Below are 23,547 nucleotides of genomic sequence, written 5' to 3' on the forward strand. Positions count from 1 at the left end.
CTTGGGAGGGGCCCCAGAGCGACACGTGGTGGATGTGCTGGAGCGCGGGCTCGGAGAGGCGGTTTCCCGCGGCAAGCTCCTCGCCGCGGTCGTCGTCTTGTCGTGTTCGGGAGCTTGTCGCTCACCGGGCCTTGCCGGGACGCGTGGCGTGCCGCGGCTAGTTTTCCTGGTATGCCTTGGTTGGCCTTCCCGGCAAGCTCCCCTTGCCGGGGTCTCGAGATGCTTTTGATAGCCTTCCCGGCAAGCTCCTCTTGCCGGGGTCTTGTTTCCTTCCCGGCCAGCTCCTTGCCGGGGTCTTCGTCTGAGTACTTCGGTACTTTGTTCATAAATGGTCTTCAAAGTAGCCGCGGAGGGTCTTGGCGGTCACCCGGCAAGCCTTGCCGCGGGATGCTGCGACTGCCCGTGCACAAGTTCGGGGTACTAGGGTACCCTTACTCTAGTGCACCGACAGTATCTATAATTTTTGATTGCTCCATGCTATATTATGTACTGTTTTGGACTATATTGGGCTTTATTTTCCACTTCTATATTATTTTTGGGACTAACCTCTTAACCGGAGGCCCAACCCAGAATTGTTGTTTTTTGCCTATTTCAGTGTTTCGGATAAACAGAATATCAAACGGAATAAAATCTTCGGGAACGTGATTTTCTCACCGAACGTGATCCAGGAGACTTGGACCCTACTGCAAGGGATCAAAGGGGAGGTCATGAGGGTGGGGGCGCCCCCCCCTAGGGCGCGCCCCCTGCCTCGTGGGCCCCTCGATGCTCCACTCACGTACTTCTTCCTCCTATATATACACACGTACCCCCAAACGATCAGAATGGGAGACAAAAACCTAATTCCACTGCCGCAACTTTCTGTATCCATGAGATGGGCCTGTTCCGGAACTCTACCGGAAGAGGGCCGTCATCACGGAGGGCTTCTACATCATCCTAGCCCCTCCGGTGAAGTGTGAGTAGTTTACCTCAGACCTTCGGGTCCATAGTTAGTAGCTAGATGGCTTCTTCTCTCTCTTTGAATCTCAATACAAAGTTCTCCCCCTCTCTTGTGGAGATCTATTCGATGTAATCTTCTTTTTGCGCTGTGTTTGTTGAGACCGATGAATTGTGGGTTTATGATCAAGTCTATCTATGAATAATATTTGAATCTTCTCTGAATTCTTTTATGTATGATTGGTTATCTTTGCAAGTCTCTTCGAATTATCCGTTTGGTTTGGCCAACTAGATTGGTAGTTCTTGCCATGGGAGAAGTGCTTAGCTTTGGGTTCGATCTTGCGGTGTCCTTACCCAGTGACAGAAGGGGCAGCAAGGCACGTATTGTATCATTGCCATCGAGAATAACAAGATGTGGTTTATTTCATATTGCATGAATTTATCTCTCTACATCATGTCATCTTGCTTAAGGCGTTACTCTGTTTTTAACTTAATACTCTAGATGCATGCTGGATAGCGATCGATGAGTGGAGTAATAGTAGTAGATGCAAAATCATTTCGATCTACTTGTCACGGACGTGATGCCTATATACATGATCACGCCTAGATATTCTCATAATTATGCTCGATTCTATCAATTTCTCAACAGTAATTTGTTCACCCACCGTAGAATACTTATGCTCTTGAGAGAAGCCACTAGTGAAACCTATGGCCCCCGGGTCTATTCTCATCATATCAATCTCCATCTCTTTAATATTGTTTTGCTTTTTACTTGCTTTTACTTTTTACTTTGCATCTTTATATCAAAAATACTAAAAATATCATATCTATCAGATCTCACTCTCATAAGTGATCGTGAAGGGCTTGACAACCCCTAATCGCGTTGGTTGCGAGTAGCTATCGCTTTGTGCAGGTAAGAGGGACTTAAGGGTGGGATCCTACTGGATTGATACCTTGGTTCTCAAAAACTGAGGGAAATACTTATGCTACTCTGATGCATCATCCCTTCCTCTTCGGGGAAAACCAACGCAAGCTCAAGACGTAGCAATGAGCCGGTACTTTCAAAGAACTTAATACTCCGGCTTAACCTTGACAAACTTGCTGAATTGCATACATTAGCCCCCAAGTGCCAAGTGCGGTTACTTTGTAAAGTACTTGGAACTTAAAATATGTCTTTAGAGTCATAAATTCCCAAGTGTCAAGTGGTTTTTTGTAAAGTACTTGAGACTTGAATCTTGATTGTTGACCTTTTAAGCGAAATCTTGACTCATCTGAGTATGTTTTTTGCAGAATGCCTTATCTGAACTGAACTCGCAATTGACTGACGCGAAGACCCGACTAGCGAGTCAGGAGGCAGAAATCAAATCTGCTAACTCCCAATTGCAAGTAAGTCTCTCTGAGACGGAGAATTTAAAGACCAGCTTCGTTGCCAAGAAGAAAACCCGGGCAGATGAAAAAACACTTCTGACACAACGTGCTGAGAGAGCCGAAGCAGCCCTTGAAGAGGTTTCAACAGAGCTGAACGGCTTAAAGGTTCGGGTGTCTCAAATGGTGGCCGCCATCTTTGGTAAGCCATCCGTTTTTAATCTTATGTACTTTTTGCTGATCCGGAATATAAGCCGCTAGCTGACTTTGTGTATAAAACATGTGCAGGCCCACGAAGCAAGAACCTGAGCCAAGATCTTTTGATTAAACTGAAGGCAGTGTATACTTTAGTAGAACAACTGTATATTGGCCCACAACGGGCACTTGCCGCCATCTCTCCTGCCAATCAAGGACCCAACCGGCTCAGCGACATCTTGAAGAAACTGTCGATCCTGCCCGCCAGATTTCAAGAAGTGAAGCGCTCCTGTGCGCGAGCTGGAGCTTTGACTGCCCTGAGCCGCTCCAAGGCTTGGGTGCCAGACCTAGACCCGGCGGATGTGGCCAGAGGCTATCCCACCGTGAAAGAAGATGGATCTCCCTTTGAGCAGGATGACTTCATGGCTTGCATGCGCAGAGTCCAGCCTCATGCAACTGTTCTTGGAGATGAAACCAACATCGACAAGTACCAGCCGGGTTTTGATGTTGAAAATAAGAAGATGGCAACTCCCTCGTACAAGGTGACCGATTTAATCCCGCATGTCAGAGAAAATACATTTGCCCCAGAAGTAGACCCAGCCGGCCTAATCGACGAAGAAGCAGAATTTGTCGCCGTGAATGGTTTTGACTGGTAAAAACCCAACTTCCAGCCAACAAAGGGTGGTGACCCGGCGAGGGAGGAGTAATAACCATCTTCATTGGCTTATAAAAAGCCTTGTAATAGTTTAGCTGTGAAAACACTAAATGCCTTGCCTATGCCATCATGCATAAAATACTGTGTGTGACTCCGTGTGTCCTGATGGCAATATATGCATTATATCTGTTAATTGTTTCTGCAATACTTTAACTCTGTTCGTGTAGATACAAGAGGAAAGACTGGCTTGGCGGTTTAGAGCCGAACGGGTCAAAACACCCGGCTTATAGCCAATATGTTTATCATAATAGAAAACAGAAACAGATATAAATAAAGGACAAGGGCTGAAACTAACCCTTTGGTTAATGCAGCAGGCAATTGCATATAAATTATAGCCATACTTGTACCTTTGATCCTTAGACCACCAGCTTGAATAACCCGGGTAATGAAGTTGATAACTCAATCTTTCTGAGAAGTCAGTGCCTCTGAATACTTAATGATCATCATACCTTGGTGGCCTTGTTTGTCCAATAAACAAGCCGGCGAAGAAGATCATGCTAATTATTTGTGAAATTGAGACAACAACAAGAAACTAAAAGGCAAATAACAGGTAACAAGTGCGATTTAACATTATATTTCAAGGCTGGTGGCTTCTGATTCGAATACGATCAGTAAACCGGACCAAAAGGGGTTAGGCTAAGGTTCGAATACGACCATATAGCCCCCAGCGGCTTTGGCGTTGCGCCGATCAAGAGGGTACCGACAACTATGTTCTCTTTGGTTCGAATACGACCTATATTTGAACAGGAAGCCCCCAAATGACCTTGAGAGGTTTTTAACGACCCTGATTCGAATACAATCCAAGTCGGACCCAAATGGGGTTAAGCTATGATTCGGATACGATCAAGAAGCCCCCTAGTGAGTTTGGCCTTGAGCCGATCAAGAGGGTTATGATAGCTATGTTCTCTTTGGTTCGAATATGACCTATGTTTGAACAGGAAGCCCCCAAGTGACCATGATAATTGCAGCTAGATTCGAATACGATCATAAGCCAGACCAAAAAAGGTTAGACTTGATTCAAATACGATCAGCTCCTTAATAGTCATTTCAAAATAATAAATAACAAAAATGCATAATCTTCGAAAAGAAAAGAGACCGATGGTCTTACTTTATTGCTTATCATGGTATATACAATGTTAAAGTATGTACATGATGAGAGCCGGTGGCTCAGGTGTAGTACGGCCGAAGTTGAGCAATGTTCCACGGCCGGCGGGTCTCCTCCTCCAACTTACGTGAGTCTTTATGCTCTCGAATGTTAATGAGATAATAAGACCCGTTGTTTAAGTTCTTGCTCACCACAAAGGGTCCTTCCCAAGGTGGTGATAACTTGTGTGCATCTGACAGATCCTGGATGAGCCAGAGCACCAGGTCGCCTTCCTGAAAAGTCCTGGACTTAACCCGGCGGCTGTGATAATGGCGCAGGTCCTATTGATAAATTGCTGATCGAGCCGCTGCTAAGTCTCTTTCTTCATCCAACAAGTCGAGTGCATCCTGTCCGGCTTGTTCATTATTAGCTTCAACATAAGCCGCCACACGGGGCGAGTCATGACGGATGTCACTAGGCAGCACTGCTTCTACTCCATACACCATGAAGAAAGGTGTATAACCTGTAGACCTATTAGGTGTGGTGTTGATACTCCACAACACCGAGGGTAATTCCTCGACCCAACAACCCGGTGTTCACCATAAAGGAACCATGAGCCGGGGCTTGAGACCTTTTAAAATTTCCTGATTTGCTCTCTCAGCTTGACCATTAGATTGAGGATGAGCTACGGAAGAAACATCAAGCCGAATATGCTCACGTTGAAAAAACTCCTCCATAGCCCTTTTGGATAAATTAGTTCCATTGTTAGTGATAATGCTGCGTGGAAAACCAAAATGGAAGACACCTTTTTCATGAACTGAACCGCCGTGGCCGCATCACACTTACTCACTGTCGGGTGGTAGGTGCGACATATGCCAACGGGTGGCTTATCATTGTGGGAGCCCGTAAAACATCGCCGGTGCCTGGAAACGGGATGAGGCAAAGACATGCACGCCGGCGAATCTTACCCAGCTTCGGGGCTCTCCGTGGAGATAACACCCCTACTGCTGCTCTGCGGGGTCTCCGCATGATCTCTAGATGAACAAGTAGCTACACGATGCTCCTTGAGCTGTTTGGCGAGAGGAGGAAGAAGGGCTCTGCTTGCTCTCTTCTCCTCCCTACGTGGTGTCTAAAACTAGCAGGGATCCATGCTTTGCATGGGTGTCCCGGGGGGTTTATATAGGCCTACCCCCCGAGGGTACAATGGTAATTCGGCTGGGCAAGGGGCCCAGCCGTCTGTGTCTTCGCTCACCGGCTTCTGCGCCGGCTGCTGGGGCCCGCCGGCTGGTGGGTCCCGCCGGCTACCGGCTCCTTGGTCGACAGGCAGGCCCCACTGTCCAGGGCCTTGTCGGTGGCTGGTTACTGTTGCTCAATCTTGGTGACGAGGGCTTCGCCGAGGTAAGCGTGGCTACAGTGCTGCCGTCCGGCGGGTGACCATTGTAGCTTCACCGCGTCTTGTCTCCTTAATGGGGCGTCTCCTTCGAGGGGGTGGCAAGCCGGCTGGAGAGAGCCGGCTCCGTCTTGGGCCGACTGGGGGAGGCCAGGCCGCCTTCGGGTGTCTCTCTGCCCAAAGGGGCCCACCACCCGTGGGCCGTACTGGTAGCCCGTCGTGGATGACATCAGGGTCAACGTGGCAACAGTGCTGCGCCGGACGGGTCATGGCCACCCGTACGGCGCACTGTGCCAGGCGCGCTTTGGGATTCGGGGTGGCAGGCTTCACTGTAGCCACGCCCCGTCACATCGCCGTTATGTGGATGCAGACTTCGAGGGTACGGTCTTGACCGCTTTATGGGAGCCGGCTCCTTGGAGTCGGCCTTCTCGCAGCCGGCTCCTTGGAGCCGGCCCTCCCGCGGCTTTCTTCATGAGGGCTGAAATCGGGCCGCCTTCGAATAGCCGGCCAGGGGAAGGTGGCCCCATGTCTTGGATTCTTGAGAGCCGGATCAGCTCGTAATTTTTTCAGAAAGGCCAGGGGGAGCCGACTAGGCTACCCGTGGTCACTTACTCCGACACTCACCGGCTCCACCTCAACCCACTTAGTGAATTTATCAACTGCCACTAAGAGATGTGTCTTTTTATCCTTAGACCTTTTGAAAGGCCCCACCATGTCAAGCCCCCAGACGGCACACGGCCAAGTGATTGGAATCATCCAGAGCTCTTGAACCAGAACGTGTGCTTGTCGTGCGAACTTTTGACATCCATCAAATCTGCTGACCAGATCCTCTGCATCAGCGTGAGCCGTAAACCAGTAAAAACCGTGACGAAAAGCTTTGGCCACCAGAGATTTTGACCCTGTGTGATGACCACAATCGCCTTCATGGATCTCACGAAGTATTTCTTGGCCTTCTTCAGGGAAAACACACCATTGAAACGCTCCATAGACGCTGCGATGGTATAGTTCTCCATCAGAAATTGTCATTGACTTAGACCGCCTGGTTATCTGTCGAGCCAGGGTCTCATCTGCTGGCAACTCGCCCTGGGTCATGTAAGCCAAGAACGGCACTGTCCAATCTGGGATGACATGAAGAGCCGCCACCAACTGCGCCTCCGGGTCAGGAACAACTAAATCTTCTTCTTTGGGCAATTTGACAGACGGGTTATGCAAAACATCCAAAAAGGTGTTAGGTGGTACCGGCTTACGCTGAGATCCCAACCGGCTTAAAGCATCAGCTGCTTCGTTCTTCCTACGGTCAATGTGCTCCACCTGATAACCTTTAAAATGCCCCACAACAGCATCAACCTCCCGGCGATAAGCCGCCATGATAGGATCCTTTTAATCCCACTTGCCTGATACGTATTGAGCCACTAAATCTGAGTCGCCAAGACATCTGACCCAGCTCAAACTCATCTCTTTTGCTGCTCGAAGACCATGGAGCAAGGCTTCATACTCTGCTGCGTTGTTAGTGCAAGGAAACATCAGCCGTAACACATAACAAAATTTGTCACCTCAAGGAGTGGTTAAAACAACTCCAGCCCCTGAGCCTTCCAACTGCCTGGACCCATCAAAATGAATAGTACAATATGTGTTGTCTGGTATCTCTTCTGGCATCTGCATCTCTGTCCAGTCATTAATGAAGTCAACAAGTGCTTGAGATTTGATCGCAGTATGTGGTACATACTTCAACCCATGAGACCCAAGCTCAATGGCCCACTTGGCGACACGTCCAGTGGCTTCTATGTTTTGAATGATGTCTCCCAAAGGAGCAGAGCTAACCACAGTGATTGGATGACCCTGGAAATAATGTTTAAGCTTCTGGCTTGCCATGAATACACCATATACGAGCTTCTTCCAATGTGGATATCGTTGCATGGATTCAATTAACACCTCACTGACATAGTAAACCGGTCGTTGAACCGGATGTTCCTTGCCAGCCTCCTTGTGCTCCACCACAATAGCCACACTAACAGCTCGTGAGTTGGCGGCCACATATAACAGCAGGGCTCTTTCTCAACTGGAGCAGCCAGGACCGGCGGCTCAGCAAGTTGTGTCTTCAGATCTTCAAAAGCAGAGTTTGCAGCATCGCTCAAAATCATCTGTTTTCTTCATCATCTGATACAAAGGCATTGCCTTCTCCCCTAACCGGCTTATGAATCAGCTCAAAGCAGCAACACGACCCGCCAGTCGTTGAACGTCATTGATGCATGTTGGTTTGGCCAGGGATGTAATTGCCTTGATTTTCTCTAGGTTAGCTTCTATACCTCGGTTAGACACCAAAAAACCGAAGAGCTTGCCGGCTAGGACTCCAAAGACACACTTGGCCGGGTTAAGCATCATTTTGTAGACCCGGAGATTATCAAAGGTCTCTTTTAGATCTGTGATCAAGGTTTCCTCTTTCCTGGATTTTACCACTATATGATCCACATAAGCATGAAAATTACACCCAATTTGATTGTGAAGACAATTCTGCACACACCGTTGGTAAGTCGCCTGGGCACTCTTAAGCCCAAAAGGCATAGACACATAGCAGAAAGCTCCAAAAGGTGTGATAAAAGACGTCTTCTCCTGATCTTTGACTGCCATCTTGATCTGATGATAACCAGAATAAGCATCCAAGAAACTCAAACGTGCGCAACCCGTCGTAGCATCGATGATCTGATCAATACGGGGGAGGGCAAAAGGATCAGCCGGACAAGCCTTGTTCAGATTAGTGTAATCCACACATATATGCCAAGTGTCGTTCTTTTTTAGTACAAGCACCGGGTTGGCTAACCACTCTGGGTGAAAGACTTCTACAATGAACCTAGCTACCAAAAGCCGGGCCACCTCTTCTCCAATGGCCTTGCGCCTTTCTTCATTGAACCATCAGAGAAACTGTCTGACATGTTTAAACTTTGGATCAATATTGAGAGTGTGCTCAGCGAGTTCCCTCGGGATACCCGGCATGTCTGAAGGTTTCCATGAGAAGATGTCCCAGTTCTCACGGATGAACTCGATGAGCGCGCTTTCCTATTTTGGATCCAAGTTTGCACTGATGATGAACTGCTTGGATGAGTCGCCAGTCACAAAGTCAACCATCTTGGTGTCATCAGCTGATTTGAACTTCAACACTGACTCATGCTCTGTTGTTGGTTTCTTTAATGATGTCATGTCTACCGGGTCAGCATGATCTTTGTAAAACTTTAACTCCTCTGTTGCACAAACAGATTCAGCATAGGCAACATCACCTTCTTCACACTCCAAAGCTATTTTCCTGCTCCCATGTACTATAATGGTGCCCTTATAATCCGGCATCTTAAGCTGCAAATACACATAACACGGCCGAGCCATGAACTTGGCATAAGCCGGCCGTCCAAACAGAGCATGATACGGGATTTTGATCTTAACTACCTCAAAGGTTAATTTTTCTGCTCTGGAGTCATTCTCATCCCCAAAGGCTACTTCTAGTTCAATCTTACCCACTGGGTATGCCGACTCTTATCAGTCAACCCCATCCGGCGGAACGTCTCATAGTAGAGGATGTTGATGTTGCTGCCTCCGTTCATGAGTACCTTAGTGAATTTGTATCCACCAACCTGAGGCGCCACTACCAAGGCCAAGTGACCCGGATTATCGACCCGGGGCGGGTGATCCTATCTGCTCCACACAATAGGCTGCTCTGACCAACGTAAGTAACGTGGAATCGCCGGCTCAATGGCATTGACGGCCCTCTTGTGAAGCTTCTGGTCCCTTTTACATAAACTAGTGGTGAACACGTGGTATTGCCCACTACTAAGCTGTTTTGGGTTGCTCTGATATCCGTACTGTTGCTGCTGATTACCTTGGCCGGCTTGTGGATTATATCCTCCTTGGTTACCAGGATGGCCCTAACCGTGGAATCCTCCTCCACCTGAACCGGCGCCCGGGCCTTGGAAACCGCCACCACCTGAACCGCCACCTGGGCCGTGACCTCCATCAAACGCGTTTGAATTTTTAAACGCCTTCATGATCATACAATCTTTCCACAGGTGGGTGGCTGGCTTCTCCCGGGTGCCGTGTCTTGGACAAGGTTCATTCAATAGTTGCTCAAGGGTGGGACCTGACCCGCCCGATCGAGGGGGTTATCTGCCCTTGCGTCGTTGATTTCAGCCATGTGCATTAGTGTTAGCAACAAACTCATCAGCCTTACGTTTATTACCTCCTTGATTTGCCGGGTTATGCTGGTGACCCTTGCTGTTGCCATTCTTCTTTCCCTTCGGTGTCTTTTCTTTGTCAGACACCGGGTATTTGGTACTATCAGAATCAACATATTTGACGAGAGCCGCCATCAACTAACCCATGTCATTACAGTCACGCTTGAGCCGCCCCAGCTTCTGCTTCAGAGGTTCAAAACGGCAATTTTTCTCCAACATCAAGACTGCTGAGCCGGCATCCATCTTATCAGATGAATGTATTATCTCCTTGACCCGGCGCACCCAATGGGTTGTGGATTCACCGTCCTCTTGCTTGCAATTGGTCAGGTCCACAATCGCCATAGGCTGCTTACACGTGTCTTTAAAGTTCTGGATGAACCGGGCCTTTAACTCCGCCCATGAGCCGATGGAATTGGGTGGCAATCCCTTCAACCAAGTACGAGTTATTCCATCGAACATCATGGTGAAATACTTGGCCATTGCTGCGTCGCTGACCTCCAACAACTCCATAGCCATCTCATAACTCTCAATCCAAGCCTCGGGCTATAAATCAGCCGTGTAATTAGGCACCTTACGAGGCCCCTTAAAATCCTTTGGCAAACGCTCATTACGTATGGCCGGCACCAAGCAAGGGACGCCTCCGGTTCTTGTGGCCACTCCTGCCTCAACCGAGGTTGCTGGATAAGCCGGAAAAGTTTGATGAGCCGCCTGATCTGCTGCCATTTGAACTGCTCGTTCCGCCTCTTGTCGAATCCTCTCCTGATCCGCCAAGTTAAGGGCTCCAGTCCGCACGGGCTCATGCCTGTGTGGCCGGTTGTGGCGTTGAGCATTGCTTGACATGTCAGCGGATTCCATATGCCTACTGTAGCTCGGGCTCCGGCTTGGGCGAGGAGTTGAATGGATCCTGTCTCGACTGTAGGAGTATGCATCCTGCTGTGCCAGAGCTGTTTGAAGAAGTTCTCTTACCCTCCGCGTCTCAATCGCCGCTGGTGAATCACTTTCCATCAGGACAGCCGCCAAACGAGCCGATGCTGCGATAAGGTTTTCCAAGGGGTTGGAGAAGTGACCCGGCGGTGTTGGTACGTAATGAGGCGGAGCGGTAATTATACGAGGTGGTTCCATGGCACGCGGCTGAACCGGTGCGCCGGGTGTTGTGATCCGGTGTGCCTCTGGAGGGTTGCTCCTCCCAGCTCCGGGCGTATGTAATAGGTTCCTAGGATCAAGCGTCAGAGGTAGACGTGACTGAGTTTTCTGATGCCTCCTCCTCATGACCTCGTTTGACGCGTTAAGATCCACCGAGAGCCGGAAGGTCTCTGCTTGAAGCTGTTGAGCACGAACGTCCAAAGCCGCCCGCTCTGCTGCCATCCTGACTTCCTCCGCGGCTAGATTTTCCTTAGCTTGCACCATCTCTTCACGTACGCGTGCCACCTCTGCGTCGTGCTGGGCTTTATCCGCCAGCTCTACCACGGCGGTCAACAGAGTCGTCAGTTTATCCATGAGGTCCATTAGAATCTGAGCCGGGGGGCGCGCAAGGTCTCTTGACCCAGCTGCAGCCGACCCGGTAGCTGTTGCTTCCACTGCTGTGGAGTTCTGCCCGGGCTGTGTCCCTGCCATGAAGACTCCGACCCAATTCGGCGGCTCAAGAGGGTCCGGAATACTGCTGCCATCGGAACAACCCCCGAGCAAGCCATTCTGCAGCTGGTACAAAGAGTCCGTCTCGCCCGTCGATGACGCAGTGTCAGAACAGACGGCCGTCTCACCGCCCTCTACCGATCCTTCAGAGTATTCACCGCCGTGGACGCAGCCTACGAAGGCATGCTTCACGACATATTGAACACGGGCGGTCCTTGCGCGCTGAGCCGTTTCGATGAGGTTGTTGTGGACGTCCGACTTAGGACCTGACTCGCCGATCCGGTCGATGAAGACGTGAATTCCGCCAAGGGGACCCGATACCCGTACTCAATTGAGCCGGCCTCGGGGCCCCAGCCTTCGTCGTCGATGTAGAGCTTGTCGCGACGACTCTTGGTCATCCGGCCCACAGCGTATCCCTTGAGCCCTTCGAAGTTGCCCTTCAAGAACTCAAATCCACCGTGCGCTGGCCCCACGGTGGGCACCAACTGTCGTGGAATTGACACGGCAGATGTCCTAAAGAAAGGACTTAGTCATAGGGCCATCGCAACTAGGAAGCTTAAAGGGGTTAATCGGGACAAAGGACACGAGAGGTTTTATACTAGTTCGGCCCCTCACGATGAAGGTAAAAGCCTACGTCTAGTTGTGTTGGTATTGCTGGGGTTTCGATTACCAAGAGGCTCAACTCGCCGACTTGGTTCTCAATATCTTGTTTCTTGCCCTAAGCCGCCACCAGGTCGTCCCCTTATATACACGGGTTGACGCCTGGTGGCTTATAGAGTCCCGGCCGGCTCATAATCGTGTCTGGCTCGGTGACTTCCTTTACATGCCTTTCTTTACAAGTCTTTCCTTACATATGGCAGTTTACAATATCGGGCCTTAAGCCGCCTCCAGGCCTTTGGGCCTTCTATATGGTTTAATGAATTATCATCTTAATGTTTACTGGGCTTCTTGTGTAACCCGCCATTGGGGCTGACCCGGCCCCTCCTGGGCGGCTCATAACTGATAGTAATATCCCCAATAGTGGGCGTGTGGAGATGTGTCTCCGGCGGATCTATCTTTGATGGATTTGTTCGGATCTCGTCGTTGTTCATCTACGTTCGTGTGTCTTCGCATTGGATCTTTCTGATCTACGTTATTCTTCATCTGCGGCGGTTGTTGTTCTGGTGCGCTGGTCCTACGGGGCCTTAGCACGATGACTTCCCGACTGTCTACTACAACAAGTTGCGCCAGACTCCGGCGATGGAGGAGCGATGACGGCGGCGCGCCTTTGGCTCGATTCAGTGCTGGTAGTCGTCGCTAGGAGGTCTACGGACCTGGATGTAATTTCTTTTATTTCTGGTATTCATTGTACTGACATGATTGAAGAGGAATAGATTGGAAATTTTCTCATAAAAAAAAGGTCTAAACAAAAGAACACTTCTGCTTGGGTACAAGTCAAGATGGCAATGGGGCCCCGAAACCCGCGTCCCCGCGGGTTTTTACCCTATTAGGGGACGGGGATGGGCGACTTTCTATCCCCGTGAGGCTGCTCGTGGGTACATTATAAAACCCGACATGTTTCGCGGGTTTAAACCTGTTTGAGTACTACCCGAACCCGAAACCCGACAAAACCCGCCAAAATACGTTATTTAGTATGCACCGATCCATCTTGACTCAACTGGCCCAAAGCCACAGTGCCCGAGCAGCTGAGCCCCACAGCGTCGAGGCCCTGGAGTACAAACCAACCCCACGCTCGGTCGCTACAGTGTCGCTCGCTCTTCAAGCCTCTCTCTCCCGCACAACACAACACCTAAACCTAAACCTAGGTCCCCCAGCCGTCGCCTGCTGCTGTAATATGCTCATGTTTTTTTTTCAAATATTGTTGTTTTCATTGACTGCTTGTGGGGACGGGTTCCCCGTGGGTTTTGAAAACCCGACGGGTTTAGGGGACGGGCAAAAACTTAACCCCGCGCACGTTGATGGGGACAGGGACGGATTTGCGATTTTCTCGTGGGGATGGGTTTGGGTAAGAAAAACCTGGTGGGTTTCGTCCCCGTTGCCATCTTGAGGTACAAGCCCCTAAACACATCAATGAAGGAGATCTCTTCATATCCCCTTCAGGTAGGATGGTCTTTCTATAAAAGCATTGGACCTTGCGTTAAATCAATATATTCGCTTGGCATGCTTGTAGCTCGCTCACCATTCCCTACTTGTTGTAGCTCGTTAGAATAGTTTCATTCATAGATGGAATACCAGATAAAGAGAGAAATCTCAATCAGGAGGAGTTGGACTGTGCTACTTGGACTAGGATGCATCCGGGAACAATTAGTCACCCTGACCATGGCTTCTCTTCGATTAAACGGCCAGTACCGCCCTCGTGCAACTGTGCTGGTGTCTCCTGATGGTCGCTCCACCCTAGGTCACTGCGGTGGTTTTGGTATAAACATTTGAGCTACAGCAGGTGGTGGTTCTTCCAGCTCTGCACCGAGGCTATGTGTTGGGAAACATGGATCAGGGTGATGAAACATCACTTTCACCTCTATCAGAGGTTTAGTCGAGAATAGGCCCCTCGTAGCGTAGCAATGAAGAACATGTTCGCTCTGCCCACATGTTTCCCGCTCCGAGCAACCTCCAAAAGACAAAATTGACCAAGGCAAATCCCTCCTCCCTCCTCTCACCCATCGATCACTCAGACAACTAATCGAGCAACCCTATCTCCTGCTCTCTAAGTCACCCCGCACACGCACACCCAGCTCACAACACCAATGCCAAGACCCAGCGCCACGCCTTCATCGTCGTTATCGTGCTTTGTGCGACGTGCGCGCCGGACGAACATGGCGGTGCCCTCTAGGCCGCGCATTGACCATTTCTGCTGCGCCAGAACCGTCGTTGTACCCACCACAGCCGCACCACAATGGCCGCCCCTTGAGCGCATGCTCTGCGCTCCCATCGTCGATCCCGCTCTCCCCATACATAATGTCATTGTTTTCGTCCCCGCGCCCTGGCAATGACGCGCTGGTGCTGTCCACTGTCCGATGCGGGGGGCCACCATCCCGTGTAGCCCGAGCCTGACTCCGTGTTCATGCTCTCCGGCTCCTCCACGCCCACAGCCATCGCTATGATGCAATACTCCGCGCCTCTGCCCCCGCCCCACGTGGCATGGATCGTGCTCTCGGTTACGGGGCTATTGGCTGCTATGTGGTTGGTGTAGCGGATAGGACTGACCGAGGGACAACGCCAACGTTTCTTCAGGTCTCATGCGTCAGGGAAAGTTGGCCACTACTTTGGTCGGTCGGTTGTGCTGGGTTTGCCTGCACTAATATATTTTAAGCAGTTTTCAGTAATCTCTTGTAAATTTCATCATTGCGTTCATAAATTGTTTGCCAGTTGCTACATTCTATAGCCTTTTTTACTTTGTGATTTTTTTATGTGGAGGTTATTTCGGCCATTCTTGTAATAGGTTGGATGGGTTATTAGTTGGTGATTATATGGCATTATCATTCTGTTGGTATGTTTTTCAAATTCTTTGGTAGCTATTTTTTGGAGAAAGAGTTATATATTAATATCAAGAAAATATTAGTCACATGTGACTTCTGCAACGACACAATATTAAGACCTACTTGGGACATTGAGGTTTCACACAACCAAAAAGATAAGAAAGAAGAAGGAATGAATGAAAAAAGAGACGTGATGCAACAGGAACCAGTAAGAAGCAAATAAGTACCAACATCAACCACTATCCTTTGACAATACATGGGATACAACTAAGGTTCTTCGTAAGCAATGCCTTCAAAAAGAGAGACACAAGCACCGAATCGCGAGATCCAACCGCTAAATGTTGTATCTTGGATTTTTCACCTGGGAGGGTACGTCCAAAGAATCTCCAAAGGAATGCCACGATGAAACGATGTGAAAACACCACGTCTGCCAGGTGCGGCCATCGAAAACTAGACCTAGTCTCTTCCACCTTCAACTCGAGACCTGGTACTCAAAAGGCACCATGTGTTTCCGCCACCATGTGCCAAGAAGACAATGTTGCCTAGAGAGGCGCTTCCACACAACCTGATCATGGGAAATTAAAATCAAAACCGTTCCATGGCAAAACAGGCCCAGAGAGATACCAGTGTGTGGACCCTGCCGTGGGGATTCCCACACAATCAAGGTCCTGCCTGTGAATTATGAACTACCACAAAACAAGGATAGTAGATCATTATCGGAAGCTTCAAAATACTGTGTTGCAAGTGCTTCCAAGCCAGTATGGTATAATCCGATTGTGACGAAGGCGCCTAAACATAGAAAGACGAAGTCGCACCAGCACGGTCGGTGCTCTAGCACTGCACACCTTCAAGATAGCGTTGTTGCTGTCACATCACCTTCGCTGTAGCTTTAATTATGGCCATTAGGAGTACCTGTCACTAGGCTGCTCATATCTGTGGCCTTACCCTTAACTTCCAGGACATGATCAAAGTGCAGCCATGTGATCCCATAGTTTAAGAAATGATTGTAGCGAAAGCTCTCGTGCCATCTGAAAAATGATGTATCAATCTACCCAGACCATTGACTGTTGTTTGTTGAACATAAATTTCCCCCTAATCAGCATCATGATGGCGAGTATATTTTTTTTCTGAGTTGCGCTAGTTTGCCTACACATTGTCTCTAAGGTGCATCAAGACATTAATTGGTTTGCGTCCTGCAATGTTCATGGCGCCAATTCGTACGTTGATTGCGGACCGGATGAAAACTCTGCTAGAGCGGCTTTTTCAATCAAAATCGCCATAATGTCGGTTACTATGGTGATCGGTCCGAGATGGCAATTCTGCTAGAGTTGCTCATAGTCGGCAACCATGGCCACTTCCATTTACCGTATATGTACGCAACTCATTTTATAGGTGCATATGAATGCAACTAAGTAAGTTAACTACCGTATATATGGTTTGAGATAAAGAGGTTTCAGGTTAAAAACCGAGAAACATATTATAGTGTAAAAAAAACAACTCACGTTAGTATATCATCCATCCTTCTAAACTTTTGGTTCATCAATTGACTATGCCACACTTGGTATTCGATCGAGCAGCCCTTGAGCTCTGCAGACTCAATTTGCTTCAAGTTTATTTTATTTTACTCATCTAAGTACTTGACCCTTCTTAATTAAATCCATATATCATACCGTATGAAAGTCAACAAACCAAGTATACACTAAAACATTTTGTAGTTTCAAACGTAAACACATATCATGTGCCATTCAAAATATAGCTCTTCTACTTACACAGGATGAAAGAACAAGAGGTTGTTGAACTAAAACTTATGGATTGTCAGCTTCAACTTCTCTCTTTCAGAATAAGATGTTAATATTTGGTTGATGGATAGTTAATGCAACCACCAAGGCACCAACCTTCCCTTGTTTTAATAATATTGCATCCAATCTTTGTCCCATATATTTGCTCCACATGCTAATGGTGTTTTTTTGCCGGCTCTAATGGCATATATGCTTGCAATACCTCCTACTTGTCATTGCTCTCATCAGAATAATTGTACCCGTAGATGAGGCTCTAGATAAATATGAAGATCTCAATACGAAAAGTTGGATATGTGCAATGCTACTTGGACTAGGAGGCAGGAACAATCAAGGTGCTACATGGTACATTACTGGAGAGGGTTAGGGTTTAGGAGTTAATGAATACATGTGAGAGATGTTGGATATGGGAATGCTCTCCTTTGTTTTTACTGAGACCTTCATGTTGGAACAGGCTGCCCTTGTCACTTAGAGCCTCTGATGCAATAGTGAACTTTCTGGTATCAGTGTTCGGTGGATACTACTTTGAGCTTCAAAATTACTAACCACCATAACGAGCGTCCCTAGGATGCTCCTGGTCATCGCTTTTAGCCAAATATGCACTAGACCACACTGTAGACCGGGCCAAATAGCTATTGGGGTGCAAAAACCACCTCGCTTGCTCTATATAAAAGAATACAAGATACTACACCAGCTCAATACAAGAAAAAATAGCACCCTTGCTTTTTACGAAAATGACTCGGGACTATTATACAAGTTTATTAGAAGTAGAAAGCACCCCAAACGTAATAAAAATGATCTCGAGGTCCAAGGACAACCGAACGATCAATGTCGTCACCAGGATGAGTCACTGTCACTACTCCAGTACCGAAGCTGGTCTCACCTTGTCGATGAAAGCCGGGAAGCCTTCGTGCACGTTCCCCCTAGGGACCAACTCCCTGGACCTAGAATCATCGCCATTCAGACCTTGAATTGATAGGAAGAAACTGACAGAAAATCTCATTGTTGCATATGCATGACGAGCAATATTAAATCGCCACCGCGTGTAGCTGCCAAGAATCTACTTTGGACCTCAATATAATCTCTCTCGATGGATGAACTTGAGGACAAACAGAGCCAGAATCTGACTCGAAGAAGAAGCGACCCATCTATCCGAGCACCACCCCTGCTAGGACTAAAACCCCAACCTATCTACTAGCTAGAGCCGATGCACCAGGATTCCCCATCCCGCCACCGGCCGCCAGAGTGGCAGACAGAGGAGGCGAGTCCACGGGCTCACCGGCGAAGATCGAGGGAAGCAAAGCTTTGTTGTACTACCCTTGTCAGAGGGGAAAGAAAGATGTTAGATGCCCTCGCTTTGTATATGAAAGCGGCATGCTACCCACCCCCCCCCCCCCCCCCCCCCCCCGCGGAAAAACTAATTTTTTGAGGAATTAAAAATATTGCTATAAAATTATATTTGTGAATTTTTAAAAGTGTTCATGAATTTTAAAATTAATAATGAACTTTAAAAATCTTTCCAAATTTTAAATAAGTTTCAGAATTTTCTAAATGTTCAAATTTGAATAAATGTTTATTTTTTAGAAATTTAACAAATTTCAAAAATTTATTTGTGCATTTTACATAATTCTTATGATTTTTTAAATTCTATCAAATTTACAAATATATTAGCAAATTTCAAAGACATACGTGAGTTTAAGAAAGTTGCAATTTACAAATGTTAATAATTTTGTAAAATATGTGTCGTTTAAAGATGTTCACAAATTGATTCTGCAAAACAATTGAAGAGAAGGTGTAAAAAGAAAAATGAAGTATACACCAGAAGAAAACCATATTTAGTCCGATAGAAAAGAAAACCCGCATGGGTCCCAGTGTAATTTGACTAGTTTGTACTCTATCCTCCGCTGTGGGTGAAGCTTATGGTTTTCGGCCTCTCTCATCTGGTGTTGAGCGGACCTATACTATCGGTAGAGAGTTAGTTGACACAGTTGACGACTTTACCCAATCCCATTTACCTATAGCCCATCTGGAAAAATGACCACGGTGAAAAAACAAACAGAATCCATCCATGCACAAGTGCAATCTATAGCCCACCAAGCGGAGAGAGCTGGTGGTTGTTGAACTTTTTTTTTTTGAACCGGGCTATCCCCTTTCAATTACTTAGAACGGAAATACAAGGTTCAAAACATAGTCGAAGAACAGGGAGAAGGGGAGAGCGAGTTCAACGCACTGCTAGAAAACCCACCGCACTCGCCCGCCATCGAAATGAGTACTATGGGGCGAAAACCTGAGCAGCACCAGAATAACACTAGTCCTATTACAAAAACAGGATGGAGAGCCATCAAAGAAACAGGGCTAAACAGTACTCAGTTTTTAAGATGCAACCACTACGAAGCCACCCAGCGAACAAGTGCCAAAAGAGACCGACGACAGAGCACCCGCTCCAGCTTTCTTCATATTCCACCCTTGGCTGCGTCGCAGACCCTCATCAGCAGCAGGGTCCCGTTGCGAATCATCTCAGCACCTGCTCGAAGTTGCGTGACGTCGTCCCCCGCCTGTAGACCTGCCCAATACAAGAGAAAAGAAACTGCTGTGAAGACAATCTCAAAAGGAGATTTGATCATTTTTTCTCAAAGATAGCTTTGTTACGAGCCAGCCAGATGGACCAAGTGAGTGCCCCAAGAGCCACGGTATAAAACGAGTCAAAACCCGGCAGAAAGGAGTGGCACCAAACAAAGAACTGCCAGCAGTTACAGGGGAATAAATCTGTCCCGAGAGTGACCCCAATCGATCGCCATACAACCCTAGGCACAGAACAATCAAAAAACAAGTGTTGGGATGTTTCAATTTGGTGGCAGAAGGAACACACATGGTTCACTGGCCATTTTCTTTGGCGCATAACATGCCTAGTAAGCACCGCATCTTGGGATAGTTGCCAGAGAAAGATCTGTATCTTGAGTGGAAGTTTAGCTTTCCAAATCCATTTGTAATTGCACCCACCAAGAGGTTTTTCTAGCCATTTTGTACATTGATTTGGTAGTAAACTTACCTGATTTGTTTAGACTCCAATAAACAGAGTCTCTGTCGCCTGGCAGATGCATCTTGTGAACACAGTTTCTCAATTTCAACCATTGATCCGTTAACTCATTGTCAAGTCTCCTGCGAAAGAAGTTAGTACAGACCACAGACTCCAGCTTGTCCACGGTGCAGTCCTGTTCTGCACAGATATTGAAGAGACGGGGAAATTGTTCCATGAACGGGGGCAGCCCGTTGATGGAGTCTTTCCACAACCGAGTCAGGTTACCAGACCCCGTATGGATTTTTCTTCCAATCATATATAAATCCTTGATTTTTAACAGGCTTTTCCAACATGGTGAATCATTGAAACGAGGTCCGACAATTTCAACTGTCTGATTACGTAGGTATCTAGCTTTCACAATATCTTGCCAGATCCCAGTTTGGGTGTCAAGTTTCCACCACCATTTGACCATCAGGCTGATGTTTTGCTTGCGTAAATCCTTAATGCCCAGACCACCTTTCTCTTTAGACCTACAGATTCTGCTCCATCTGACCAGATGGTAACGACGTTTTTTTATTACAACCCTGCTAGAAAAACCTCCTCCTATGTTTATCAAGCTTTTCCTCGAAATTTTTATTCATCAGCCACATGGACATGTGATACAGGGAGAGTTGGGTGACCACCGTGTCCAACAGGGTGTGTCTCCCTCCCATGGACGCCGCATTACCAACCCAGGCATCAAATCTGACTAAGTATTTATCAACAATAAACTCCCAGTCAGAATTTTTTAGGGTAGTAAAACTGACAGGCATCCCTAAGTACTTAAGAGGGAAATGACCAATATCACAGTTAAATAGATCTGCATAAGCTTTATTAATATGATCATCTCCCCCAACAGTGAGAATCTCGCTTTTATGGAAATTAACATTGAGCCCAGAGATCATTTCGAAAGTGTACAGGACAAGTTTTAAGTTCACATCTTTTTCCAAATCATGTTCTAAGCATTGTTGAGAAAATCGTTAACTGGTAACTGCTCGGTTGGCTGGCGAGTAGGGGATTAATAAGCTAATCGGCAAGTTAATCGGCCATTTAATCAATTAATCGGACGATTTATCAGTTTATCGGCTACTCGATGACCCTATGAGTAGGGATTAATCGGCAAGTTAACTGGTTAATCGGATGAATTCTTGAACAGGGGTTCTAAGCAAATGATCGTGTCATCCGCGTATTGCAAGACCGCGACTCCATTATGAACCAAATCAGGAGCCAAACCTATAATAAGATTGTTTTTCTGGGCATTTTTGATCATTTTGGTCAAGCACTCGACGGCAAGGTTAAAAAGGAAAGTAGAGTGGGAGTCCCCTTGCCGTACCCCATGCCCCTTTAGCACTCTGGAAGTACGGTCCCACGCAATTGTTAAGCTTGATGCTCACCGTGCCATTGCGGAGAATCTGCTCGACCCAACCGCACCATTTTTGATCAAAACCTCAAAGTTTGTGGCATTCCAATAGGAAATCCCAATTAACTTTATCATATGCTTTCTCGAAGTCAAGTTTGAGGACTACCCCAACCCTTTTTTAACATGAGTATAGTTGAGGAGTTCATGTAGGGCTAGCAACCCATCCATAATGCTTCTGCCTTTCACAAAGGCATTCTGGGCAGGACTGATAAGGATGTCAGCGTACTTAGCAACCCTCCTATCCATGACTTTCGTGATTAGTTTGTATAGGCAACGGAGCAGACAAATGGGACGAAATTGCTGAATACGATCAGCCCCAGAGATTTTGGGTAATAGTGTAATAATCCCATAATTAAGACGCTGCACATCTAGGGTGCCTTTATGGAAACTATCAAAAATGTGCATAATATCGTTTTTAACTATATCCTAGCAGCACTGATAAAATTCAGCAGGAATATTATCAGGCCCCGGGCCCTGTTGACTTCCATGTCGAACAGAGCAGCTTTGGCCTCCTCTTCGGAGAATTCCCTAGTACGATCAGCATTATTCTCAGCTGTCAATTTCTCATCATCTGCCCAAGTATCAGGGTCCAGGTGAAATATATTGCCAAGGGCCGGGCCAAACAATTCTTCATAGAACTTAGTGGCATGAGCAAGAAGGTTGTCAGTGCCTTCGATCTGCACCTCCCCACATTTGAGGGCATGGATAGTATTTTTTTGTTCACGGCCATTGGCTATTTTGTGGAAGCAGTCCGTATTGCGGCCTCCCCTCAAGAGCCAGCGTTCATAGGATTGTTGTAGCCAGTATATATCCTCCACAGCTATCAGCTCGTACAACTCCACACACTCATCAACCTTTCTACCATAAAGCTCGGGAGGCAAAGGGCCGTCTTCTTTTGCCTCTTCCAACAATTCGAGCTCGATCCTCAGATCTTCTTTGCATTTTTAGGCATGTCCAAATTTGTCCGAACGCTGCATTTTCTTGTTCTTATCACCATTATGCCTAAGAATGTTAAAATCTCCACCCACTATATAGGTAAATCTGTGCTATTGCAAAAGGAAGATAATTCTCTCAAGAAATCCTCCCTGTGCTCCTCATGAGCAGAGCCATAAACCACTAGGAGGCTCCATGCTTTTTTTGTTTTAATCTCTCTGATGTTCATATGTAAAACATACCTGCCTTTGATGCAACCCAACACCTCCAGGGTGTTGGTGCGGATACCACACAAAATCCCACCAGATCTACCTATAGCAGGAATCCATTCCTAGTGAAAATTACCAAAGGGGTCGAATCTCCTGATAATTTTGGGAGAGAAGTCTTTCTTCAAAGTCTCATGTAAACCTAGGAAGTCAATGGAATGATCACTAATAAGATCAGAGAGGCAGGTGGCCATCCCCTTCTTGCCCACCCCTGTGGAGTTCCAAATAAGGCCTCTCATTTGGAATGGTTGGTTTGTTTTGTGGCTCTGGTGGCCCTACCAGGAGGCAGGGTAGAGCCACCTGTCTCAGTAGCAGCATCGTCCCTCTTTTTCTAACTCCTAGTCACAGGCCTAGGTAGTCTGACATCCACTTTCTTTCTATATTTTCTAGCAGATTTAGTTTTCACTAGTTTCTCATTAACAATCTCATCTTCATCAAGCCATGTTAGATTTAGAGGGGTGTCCTTACCCAGCCCATTGGTGATAAACATATCATCCCCCTGATCATCATGGGGTTTGGTGTTTTTATCTATCAAATTAGTTCTAATAGATTCCATTTCCCTCAAAATATCAACACAAGAGAAATCATTATCAGGAATCAACACCCCCATTTTAGTAGCACGACTAACAATTTCATAATCAGCCAGGGCAGCAAAAGCATTGTGATTAACAAGATTAGTGTTACCTTTCAGATTTTTGACATTGACCAGATATGCGGCCCTCGCCTCCATATACATGTGCTGAAGATGAGTATTGCGCTGGAAGCTCAGGGGCAAGTGGTGGTGTAGGAATAATCTCCTCGCAATCAGGATGAGGAAGTTGTACCATGTAATCCTTGGATATCTTCATGTTTTCTTCCACCTCTCCCATCACCTTAGAGATCTTATCAGAGTTAGAAGCAGGACTAGCAACAGAATCATAGGAGGGTGAAGTGACAACAGCAATCACCTTCAGAGTTTGATCGTAGTCAGATTCATGATCAATAGGATCAAGACCATATTCATCTTGAGAGGGGGCCACCATAGAAACATTTTGCTGAGAGCAAGCAGCAGCAAGTTCTAGTGCCAT

At 47.2% G+C, this 23,547-nt stretch overlaps 1 protein-coding gene across 1 annotated transcript; it reads right to left on the minus strand.

Moving 5' to 3' along the window:
- Positions 1-19,320: 19,320 nt before the first annotated feature.
- On the minus strand, positions 19,321-23,547 carry LOC147981573 (uncharacterized). Its single transcript, XM_087517166.1, has 3 exons — positions 23,428-23,547; positions 23,165-23,361; positions 19,321-19,366 (listed from the first exon to the last, which is right to left on the minus strand). The coding sequence occupies exons 1-3, from the start codon at positions 23,545-23,547 to the stop codon at positions 19,321-19,323; spliced, it is 363 nt and encodes a 120-aa protein (XP_087373292.1).

The sequence above is a fragment of the Triticum urartu genome, chromosome 3A, assembly GCF_056163025.1.
Source record: "Triticum urartu cultivar PI428250 chromosome 3A, HENAU_Tu73, whole genome shotgun sequence".
Lineage (NCBI taxonomy): Eukaryota > Viridiplantae > Streptophyta > Magnoliopsida > Poales > Poaceae > Triticum > Triticum urartu.

Excerpts from the sequence above, each read along its gene's own strand:
- LOC147981573 (XM_087517166.1), bottom strand. The coding sequence starts at position 23,547 with ATGGCACTAGAACTTGCTGCTGCTTGCTCTCAGCAAAATGTTTCTATG. Across the intron at positions 23,362-23,427 it reads ACTACGATCAAACTCTGAAG|ATCTCTAAGGTGATGGGAGA; the intron begins GTGATTGCTGTT and ends AACTCTGATAAG. Across the intron at positions 19,367-23,164 it reads CAATGTCAAAAATCTGAAAG|GTCTACAGGCGGGGGACGAC; the intron begins GTAACACTAATC and ends TGTATTGGGCAG.